Here is an 11,466-nt window from a genome sequence, read left to right as displayed (position 1 = left end):
ACCAAGCGAAGTGTCTTTTAAAGCTTCCAACACTAAAACTATCTACAAACATGACACGGGTGTAAAAAAGATGCTCATGTCCAAGAGAGGTGGGACTGTCCCCTCTTCGGGCCGCCCCGACGGCTTACTAGCCCTGGAGAAGCAGGCTTTCACTTGCTCTTTGTCGAGCAGCATGACAAAAAGCGTGGGCACTCTTCACCAAGAAGGAATCACATCCCTTCGCCCTCTGCGGCAGGCAGGTTAATAGCGAAAGCGCTTCTAGGAAAGCAACTCAAAAGGATTCACTTAGTTGCTTGTACGTATATGCAAAAAAGGAGAGCCGTTTCGAAATACCCTTTCACTTTTCCGCTATAAAAAGGTAAAGGGGGGAAAAAAACGGGAAAATTAGGCGGCAGTGGATGCGCGATGAACTAAGGAGAGGGCGGGCGGTGCGTGAAGCTTGTTGGGAGTTGTAGTTTACCGTATTAGGAAGGCGGTACTGCGCTCTAATCCTTTAACTACAAGGCCCACAAGGCAAGGCTTCATTCGCAGCGTCGTCTCCCCTCCCCCCTTCCTTTCTATCCCTCTTCGCTCTGCGTCCGGCAGTTTTGCTTTCCTTTAGGTCAGCTGGGGTAGGCTCGCGCGCGAAAGAGTCCCGGTTTCAGCCAATCGGAGTTTGGCTGCTGAGCTCCGGGATCCTTCTCTAGCAAAAGAGACTTCGGGGCTTAAATGTGAGTGGGACTTTGGACCAGATTCGCCAACACTGAAATTGGTGCGTGTTTTTCTGGCAGCCACAGCTTCAGTTCCAGGCGATTTAAGATCGAAAAAAAGGAGATCCCAAAAGGCAAACAGGCAGGCAGTCCTTCCATCCATCATCTAGTCTGCCTGCCTGCCTGCCTGCCTATCTATCTATCTGTCTGTCTGTCTGTCTATCTATCTTCTCCCTTTATTCTCATTCTCTCTCTCATCTATCCACCTACCTACCTACTCATTCCGAATGGCCTTTTATTTATTTATATCCCGTCTTTATTATTTTTATAAACAACTCAAGGTGGCGAATATATCTAATAGGCCTCCTGTTTTCCTTACAACAACCCTGTGATGTGAGTTGGGTTGAGAGAGAGAGTAACTGTTACTCCCCCCGCCCCCCCAGCTACTTCCAAAGAATGGTGACAACCTGATAATGTAATAATTAATCCCTGGTGTATATAATGAAGGGATTATGACTAGAATTGAGAAACAGGCCTCTCGGGCTGTGTGTTTCTTCTGCAAAGATGCCTGACAGCTTATCTCACTTTTCACAAGTTACAAATGGCACTGGAAAAAGTGATTTAGGACCATTTTTCACATTTATGACTGTTGCAGCATCACCATGGTCACATGATTTACATTTGGATGCTTGACAACTGACTCACATGACAATTGCAGTCATGTGGGGTCCTGTGATCACTTTTTGAAACCTGACAAGCAGAGTCAATGGGCAGACCAAATTCACTTAACCATGTTACTGATTTAACAACTGCAGTATTCACTTAACAAATGGGGCAAGAAAAGTTGTAAAATGGGGCAAGACTCACTTAAGTCTCTCACTTAGCAACATAACTTGACCACAGTTTTGGTCATAAATTGAGCACTACCTGTACTTTCTTAGGTAGGAGGCAGGTAAGGAGCCTGAAACACCTAGTGACCTAATGATGGAGCCAAGAGATCAATGCCTTTTATAACCGTTAAAAAATAACAACACTTGGAATATCCACTTGGCGTAATGTTTCAGCCCTGGCTCCTTTCAATATCTGCTTCCAATGTCTTGACTTGCTCTCATTTTCACACATATGAATTATTCCCAACATTTGGTGATGGTCCTGCTTCAAAATGCATCAGTGTTTTTCCCCAAGCCAAGGGTGGCTTTCCCATTCCCAAAGCAAAATATTGAAATATTAAAGAACTTGAAAACCAAAACCAAACTCACTGGATACAGTATGTGTAGTAATCCTGCTAAGAGGGAATTTAAAAAAAACTAAAACAAAACAGTCCACTATAGTTTCCTTCATCTTCCTAGCTTTTCCTGCCATGTTTCGATTGTTATTTTTTGTACAATCCTGAGTGGGGGGGAGGGGGGGTCTGAATCTTGAGAGAAAAGTGTAATATTTTAGATTCTTGTACAAGCTTATTTTTACTGTTTACTTAGGGTGTTGGGAAGTGAGGGTGTTCATTGGCTTGGTGTCTAGAGAAGACTATATTGGGCTTTCCAAAAAGGTCTATATTTAAATAGCTTTTTAAAATTGACTTTATAATTGGAACAGCCAAGCATCCATGTGAGCATCTCTGGGTAGATAGAAAAAAAGTGAGAATGTGCATTAATATTACATTTTCACCACTCTTAGTTTCATTTCTTTAAAAGTTTAGCTATCTTTCTTGTTTACCTGTAATAAAATTGTGGTAACTCAAAGTTGGTTTATGAATGGAGCAGCATGGGTTTACTTGCAGATGTGCTTCTTCATTCATTATGTGAATGCCACATATTGAGGAATTCAAAATTGCAGATTACATTTATGTCAATATTTTGTTTTTATTATATCTTTATATATATATATATATATATATATATATATATATATATATATATATATATATATATATATATATATATATATATATATCTTTAACGAAATTTAAAGAACTTACTGTTGTAAGCAAAAGACGTATAACCATAAGATGTTTCACAAAGACATAAAATCCATGGCTTTTAATTTCACTTCAGTTAATGAAAACATCAGTTTCCTCCAATTCAGAAGAAATTCACCACTCTGCATAAAAAAATGCAGATGTGGCACACACAAGCAGGATTGATTTAAATCAAGATGATTTAAATAATTGATTTAAATCACGAGAACTCTTATTTTATATCATTGATTACAATCAATTTTCCAGTGATATTTCTTGACATATTTTTAAACAAGTGTGCAAATGTGATTAAATACATTAATTTATAATTCAGTAAGCATTTTGCAATATAGTTTGATTAGTTTGAGCAGTTACTTGATTTTTATTATTTATGAAATTGTGAAAAATTATTTATTTGCCTAACTGTAAGAGCAATAACATAGCATAGGAATTCTGAAATCATACAAATTAGAGTGCTTATGTTTAATTAAACATAATTTTAAATGAAAAACATTAATTGTTGCTGTGGGAACAACTTTCAGCATTGTTATCCAATTATGGTCTTTAAATTTGACTTCAAATACTTTTAGATTTTGATAGACTCAGCATTATAGCAATTGCTGAAGTTTTGTTCTTTTTATATAACTAGAGCTTTGTTTTTTTTTACTCAGACAACTTATCACAAGGGTGTCAAACTTGCAGCCCATGGGCCAGATGCGTCACGTGCTGACCATCCCCACCCACGGGTTAGCGAAGGGGAGGAAAAGTCACTATATGTCACATGATGACGATGTGACGATGCAAGTTTGACATCCCTGACTTAACAGATAGATACTTTTTGTGATTAACATTAAAAGAAAGCCTGTAAGGGCAGCCTAGCTTTCAGTGAAGCAGCAAATATTTCAATGTTAGCCAGTCACTGTGAGAAATGAATTTTATCTAAATTTGTCAAATTTGTCAAATTTATTATGGTGAATAAGATTTGGGGCTCTAATTATTATTTCTAGAAATTTGAATGTAGGAAAAAACTGTCCAGTTTTAAATATACATTTTCAAAAGACTCAGATTGTTGTAAGACATTATTTCTTCATAAGGTCATGTGTTGATTGATGCAGTAGTTAGCTTATATGTACAACTAAAGCAAGCTACCTGGAAACCTCAACTCAGTACAATATGGGACGGTTTTTCTCAAAATATGATATTGAGTTTTTAAATATGAAAATTATGAAAATATACTAATATAAAATAGTTTGATATACAGAATGCATATTAAAACTCTGCTTTTTACTCTTTGGTGCTGCTTTGTTTTGTGGCTGTCAGAAATGGCTTTGTTAGACTTTAAACAAGAAAAGCCATGAATTCTTTCTTTCTCAAGACCAAATCTTCTGAAAGATTTGGCAGATTGGCAGGGACAGACCTACCATTTTCCACAAAGTTGTTTATGAAACAATATAACTTATGAAGAAGTAATCTTTAAGTATTCAGCACAGAAATTCAAACGAAGTCTTGCTTTTTGTAGCTTTTAGAAAACCTGGAAGTATTTTGGTATATGAATATATTGCTTAACATATTTCATTTATGTGAAAATATAATATTCCATTTAATGGCTGCACACACACAGAGAGAGAGAGAGAGAGAGAGAGAGAGAGAGAGAGAGAGAGAGAGAGAGAGAGAGAGAGAGATCTTAAGATAAACTCGCTAAAGTAGCCTTTATCAGCACTTCCTGTCTTCAGCATTAATCTGCACAGGTTTATCTCAAAAGATTGTAGCATAAATTTCCAGGTCATGTTGGAAAGAGAACTAGGGACAAAATAAATTATTTAGTATTGGGGCAGGGAAAGTATTTCAGGTTCTCTAATAAAGTTTTAGTTGTTCACAGTTCACAATATTTAATTATGAAATCTCAGTGTCAAAATATTATTCTTTTTTCTATAACTGCTTTTTCATTTCATTGTGTCCTACAAGATGTGTTAAAATTCATTTAATAATAATAAACATTAATATATAAATGGCCAGGCAATCAGGTATGATCCTGCTCTGGGATTTATCTGTCTAGTATTTACACATTATCTAATGAGTCAGTTGCTTAGGCTGTTCATGAATATTGCCATGATATGACTTCAGGTTTTCAAAATAAAACATATATTTAAAGGTTTGGGTAAAATAGCTCTGCTTGGAAGCTGGCCTCAGCAAGTTTTATCTACCGTCTGATCCATGACAAATTAATTACACTACTTATGTAGCTACTGCACCATACCCTATAGGAAGCTATACTAGTTCTACAGTAAGTTGTGTTACTGTGGCTACTTTATCTCCTGATAAGTCCGTAATTAACTTGTCACTACTGTTTAATGCTTACGGTATGTAGAGAATCAGTTAATGGCATCACTAAAGCTGTAGTAGCCTGAAGGAGAAGTTCATGCCCACTGGGAAGGCTATCAGGGATTGCTTAAACACAAAGCACCAGGGCCTGACTGGAAAGGTATTAGGATAACAAGTTACAAATGCTACTGATGCAAATATAGTTAGTCTCTGATGGCACTCTTGATTTGGGATCAGACTAATTTCTATTAGAAAAAAAGTAAGTGGTGTTTTTAGTTGTTGATAGCCTTTTACTGGAAAGTAAATTTATGGCATTCAGTGAGGGTTGCGTATGTGTATATAAGTACAGGCTTCTGTTACAGAGTATTTATTATAATGTTAAGAATGTTGTTTTCTTTGAAGACTATATGACTATTTCTTATGCTGCCCTGGAGACCACTAACATAAAAGATGGTATCCTAATGCAGGTGTTGAATGTTAAAAACTCAGGTTATATAGCAGTGGTTGTTCTCAATTCTCAGTTCAACCAGAGTAGTTGAATCAGTCTCACGGGAACAAAATGCAGTTCCTTTCTGCATCATCATCAACCATAGTGAGCCATGATGCAGCTATTTTGTGGTAGATTTCAAACTATTTTGACAAAAGAAAGTGTTACCCTTTCATAGGGAAAAAGTTGCATATTTAAAGAAACCCATGAAATGAGCTAAATCTTAAGTATATCATATGTGCACATTCTAAACTGTATATGTCAGTGTATTATATATTTAAAGATCTCCCATGTTAGAAAAATTTCCTGTTTGCAGCACTTGTAGAGTCAGCAAACTATCCAATGCAGTCTGCATTGCCTGTTCCCAGAAGTCAAGGGGTGAAACTGAATGCACGTTCTACCAATAGCACAACTCGTAAAAGCAAGCACTTGTTAAATCTATTTGTTTTTATTATAGACATCGATCTGCCAGTCGCAATAATGCGTTTATGGACATTTTTCTGCAAGCACAGCGCTGGTGGCAGTTTTTACTGACAAATTGAGTCATATGGACAGTAGTTCAAAATAAGCTTACTTTATTGACAGATTGTGCAGTTCTGTAGTTCACTGTATTCTTAAGAAAGCTGGAATGGCAAAAAGGAAGCTATCGGTAATGTAAGAAAATTGGTCTAATTGTTGAAGTACATATTAGAAAAGTAGCTTCATTTTTACATACTTTTTGCCTTTGGTTTTATGCTCCCTGAAGAGACAGGACCCCCACAAGCTGAAACGCAACATGCATGTTTTAGGAAGAGCCCTGCAAACCTGAAATGGTAATAGCCATTGTTTTGGCTAACATGAGTTTATTTCTTCCCATGTAATTTAGGTTGGGGCTATAGTCAGGTTTAGGTTAGAGCATTTTATATTCATGCATTGTGAAATACTTTTAAAAAAAATCTGTTCTGATTTAATTAAGTGTACTGTTTTTCCCACTCACACCAATCACTCATATTTTTTTTTTGGAACAATTATACTTCTGGCTTTATACCTGTTCTGTGCTTCCTTACTCTAACCCCCCCAAGGAGCTCAGTATTTATATCAGGTCCACTGGTATATATGTGAATTTTCTGTCAGATTTCACAGAACCTGTTAGAACCATGGCCCTGTATTTGGTGAGTAACAGCATAGTTCTGCACTGCAAGCAAGAAGTTAAGTCCCAAGATGCACATTCTAAGACTTGTCTTATTTCCTTTTTGAATCAACAGAAATGTGACGGATCCTTCCTGGCCTTGTAAAGCAGAAAATATCTGGTAAGTATTTATGTAACATTTTGGCCTGGTCTAAGAATATTTGATTCTGTTTGGCACTGAATCTGTGTGGAAAAAGGTAGTGACAGGAAGTGAAGCTATCTGGCACAGGATGGTAGTATATGAAATTAATAATAGCTGTCCCACTTCTTATACACTTAAAGCTCTTAATGCATCCAGAATAACTGCATTATTAGATTAGCAACATCTGTTGATGTGGTGCTTAAAAGTTTCTGAACCTTCAGTATTTCTGCAAATGTGACCTGAAATGTGATCTTTTCTCCACATTAAAGAAATGAGTCAAAATCATTATACTTACACATTATTTATTGAGGAAAATGATCCAAAATTAAATATCTGTGAGTCTAAGGTGCATTTTGTATCCCACAGATCCTATTGATATTACTTGCTTTTGTTCTGTAAAAGAAATAAAGTTCTCATACTATATCTGTTCATTCTTTAGGTTAGACCTGTGGTTTCTCAATATTTTTAACATTTCCCAAGAACTAGATAATACCAGATTGTATATTATTTGACTATGTTAGGAAAGTGAAACATTGCTGATAGAAGACATGCTAATTGTTCAGTGAGTGCAAGCTGTGTTCTTGCAACCTTGTCTTGTTAGTCAATAAGAGAGAGTAACATTGCCTTGTAACACTGCAAGATGCTGACTGATCAATTGAGGTTATAATGATATTTAAATTGTCTTATGGTTATTTAGATCAATCATTGTAAAGTGCAAGCAATGAAATAATTATTTTAAGTACTGAAAACATTTAGATGCTTCAGCATTTCTACACAATACTCTATTGCAGGCTTGTGTTTTTGAATATAATCATTGCTGTTCAGGGAAATTACAAATAAAAAGGGAATTGTGAAGTGGATTTTGACAATTGTGTAACTCATTTCTATGAAAATAGCATTTTTACTGATGGGCTTATCTGCAGAAATAATTTCTGGGAAAGTTGAATCTAATGGCTATCATTATCTTTTATGCAAACTTAAAAGTGTTTACTAGCCCAGTTACCTGGATTTTCTCTGTTAGAGCTGTGTTAAGCTCTTTCCAATGAGGGTTAGAATATTTTGGACATATGATGTGATACCCCCCAAAATACAGCATACTTCACTTAATACTCCAAGGAAAGATTGAAAGCAAACGAGGTCAAGGCAGAAGAAGAACATCATGGCTTCAAAATCTAAGGGACTGGTTAAACAAAACTCAATAGCACTTTTTTGTGCGGCTGTTCATAAAAATAGGATCGCCAACATCCGATGATGGATATGGCACAAGAAGAAGACTTTCCAATGTATTTAAGTAAAACACTTTGCCTAGATAATGTAACTACATTACTGTAGTGTAAAAGAAAACTGGAACTATAAGTAGCAACTTGGTAGATACAGCACTTAATAAATTGTATCCAGTGGAGTAAAGGTAAAGCGAGTACAAATACAGATGGTTTATGGATTGTTGCCTAAACTATTGCTCCTTGAAATTGGAGCTAGTTGAGTGAAGTGTTCATGAATAGGAAGGAGACAAAGATTGCTGCTATAATTATTGCACATAAAACAGTCCTCTGTTACTAAGTATGCTTTGTTTTATATTGTGCCATTAATATTTAAAAGATGGATTTGAATTCTTTTCAGTTATCTCCGTTTAGTGGTTGTTGATAATTCCATAGTGAGAGCCTCTAAGAATATGATTAACCTTGAGGGTCATCTTATAATGTAATTATTAATGATTGATTCTATGCTTGAAATCAATATAAAAAGTTAAATTGCTTGGCATATATTTTAGTTTGATTTCCTACATTTGGTAAACATGACAACTGGTATTGGCTTTATATAAAATGTGTTTGAAGGTCTAAAAGTATGCAGCTTAGTTTTTAAATAATTATGGCTAGATGTGGTGTTTCTTACATGACATATGTTAATATGGCCAATAGTGTTAACAATGTGTGCCACTAATAGTTAGGGTGGGGATGAACAGTAATTGATCTTCCAGGGAGTGCTGTAATGTAAAAACAATTCAGGCTGTTTGAAGTATATTTTACAAGTACGCATTGGGCCTTTGGGATGTTACATTGAAAAACCCAATTGTACAGTTACCATGGGAACCCAATTAAAATAGATTGCTTGGTTTTTTTCATCTTGATCAAAAATCTAATGTACTTTAAATGTTTTCATATGAAATTTTATTCATAGGCTGGATTGATATAATAATAGCTTTTATTTGAATATTAAATTGAGACAGGCTTGTATGTATTAGTACTTCCCAATCTTGAGCAGAAATAGATTTTTTGTGCATTTATTGTATTTTTTAAACCCTGTTAACCATGGAATGGTCGCTTTTTAATGAGACCACTTACAGTTATTTTTTGCATGCTTAAGAATTTTAATTTTTTTTTAATAGAAAAGATGCTGTCTTTGTAATATGATTCTTCCCTTTTTAGTGACATATAGGATGCTGACTTTTTCTAAATCTTTTGTATGTTTCCTAATGTCTTTTTTTCAAATGAAAGGACAACAAATATGGGAAGATTTAAATTTTGAGAAGTGAATGTAAGTGAAAGGTATTTACAATTACATTAGGATTGGTAACAAGGAAGCATTGAATCCTTGAAAGATTTTTTAAAGTGTATTAGTTGGAAGGTAAAATGGTTTTTTTTAAAGCTTTTATAGTAATATATGTAATATTCTCTCTATCTCATCATATTTCAAAATCTGGAAGTGTAATTTGATGCAAATGGTAATCTGCAGAGAAATGCACATACATTTGTGCTATTGCAAAATCATTAAAATATATTTATTTTTAAATTAAAAATTATTTAAAAGAAACAATTGAATATTTAAAATGACACATTTTAAGTGCATTGTTTAAAATGCTTCTTTGAATATCTCTTTAGATATTGAGAATGGATTCTAGTTTCAGTTATACTTTTTCTCTCATGCTGGGATCTTCTCTGAGTGGCAAGCTAAGGCACGTCTAACATCTAACTGTGCAAGAGAAGCAGCAGCTTGCTTTGCAACATATTCCAACCTCTGCTTTTGATCTACTAGCATAGAATGTACTCAAACTCAGCCAAATAACAACACAATTCTTGGAGCCAGAACTAGCAATGTCAGTTGTTAAAGTGTCTGTGGCCTTTTAGCCAATGAAATGGCTAAAGACAGATTATGACTTTGTATTATATGATACTGACAATATTCTAAATATTTTTCTTGTTTTCAACATTCCCATAATGATCCTTATGTCTTCTATGTACAAAGTGGAAGATAATAATAATTTGAATGTCTCCTTTTATGTCAGCCAATATAAAACATTTAATTTTCATGTTTGATGATATAGAACGATGTATAGTGATATTTAATAATGTTTCTCATAGCTATTTTCATAACAGTTTAACAAATCAGAATGTAAACATGGGGTATAAAACTATTAATGTATCTTAGAAGAAATATTAATGATAAAATAGTTGAAAATTATTTCCCATGTGTTTGAAATACAATAGATTATCTCAATTTTAAAAATAATATACTTCTCTATTTTATTTTAGAAATCTAGGTCTTGGCTGGTCACATTACCTGTACTAAATTGGGTTAGCATGATTGAAAGGGGATATAATTTCTATTCAGGCTGTTCAGAGCTCTTTATTTTTAACACACGTTTAACTAAAACACTTGGGAGAAGTCCATTTGTTGAAAATTCAACATCCCCACCCCTCTAATTAAGATCTGAGAATATTCCCTGTGTATACGTGTCTGAATTAGCAAAGAAAAGGCCTCCAGCAAACAAAATAAAGCTAATCTACATTTTTCATTGTAACTTAGGTTGTTGTAACTACAAACTGGTAAGGCACGATAAAAAGTTTTATAGAGAGAGGTGACCTCACTTCTTTAGTATTGAGCTTGTTTCTCATTTTCTATCTGCGTTTTAGACCACCATAGTAAAAACAAGTTACTTTAGGCTTTGCTGAAATAAACGGAGCTGAGTTCCAAATGATAACTTGGATGTAGATTAGGATGTAGATAGCTGATTGGTAAATCAATCTAAATCATTCTGCCCATGAATGGGAAAAACTAGCTTGATTAGAAATAATGGAAACAGAGAAGTGGTAAACAGGAGTCTTCAAATATATAGTTCATCTGGAATGCACTATTTTTACAGGTTTTTGAATGGATCTTAAGTTGCTGTTCTTTCCTGTGAATTTTTATTTCACAAGACAAGCGATGAGAGAAAGCTTCATATAGTCATTTGTTGATTATGACTCATTACAGATGATAAATGACCTGCTGAACTTCAAAATTCCTGTTTTCTCAATAGAAAGAAAACCTCCATTTTCTGTGTTAGGCTGTAAAATGTGAAACCAGCTTTTTGTGAGTTTCTATATGATAAAAGAAGACATACTATGGAGCCATGCCATTTTTGTACATAGCTGCGTATAAATGAATGCTTTTGTGGTGTTTTTTTTCCTAATGAGTTTCATTCTTTTCTTTTCTCTTAGGCATTTGACATGGCTTCAGAACTGCGTAAACAAGTAAGTTGCTGTAAGGATGATGGGAGAAAAATAGTGCATTTAAGTCCACGCACAAAGTAATAATGTTGGAGAAGAATTCACATAACAAAGTTGGCATCCTTCCCCAATGTCCAGCAGTTAGTGTTAAAAATCCAGTCAACAAGATTGATGCTGCATTGTAAATCTCAGTAACTCTGTCATGGTTGGTAACAGG

General features: G+C 34.8%; 1 protein-coding gene across 9 annotated transcripts in view; it reads left to right on the top strand.

The window, feature by feature from the left end:
* The first annotated feature begins 224 nt into the window (after nt 1–224).
* MGMT (O-6-methylguanine-DNA methyltransferase) overlaps nt 225–11,466 on the top strand; it is a 234,604-nt gene continuing 223,362 nt past the window's right edge. Inside the window, exons 1-3 of one of the 9 annotated variants that reach the window (XM_087964306.1) lie at nt 551–710; nt 6,697–6,741; nt 11,241–11,273. In XM_087964306.1, the coding sequence (XP_087820432.1) occupies nt 11,250–11,273 (24 nt within the window). In that variant the 5' untranslated portion in view covers nt 551–710; nt 6,697–6,741; nt 11,241–11,249. Of the gene's footprint in view, nt 359–550; nt 711–5,051; nt 5,126–6,528; nt 6,604–6,696; nt 6,742–11,240; nt 11,274–11,466 lie in introns of those variants that run through there. The other 8 variants (XM_087964307.1, XM_087964309.1, XM_087964308.1 and 5 more) reach the window with 8 other exon arrangements.

This window comes from Notechis scutatus, chromosome 4, assembly GCF_049901735.1.
Source record: "Notechis scutatus isolate UNSWTSFEM ecotype Mainland chromosome 4, rNotScu1.2, whole genome shotgun sequence".
NCBI lineage: Eukaryota > Metazoa > Chordata > Lepidosauria > Squamata > Elapidae > Notechis > Notechis scutatus.
Note: the sequence above shows the minus strand (reverse complement) of the source record. Positions and strands in the feature narration are given on the sequence as shown.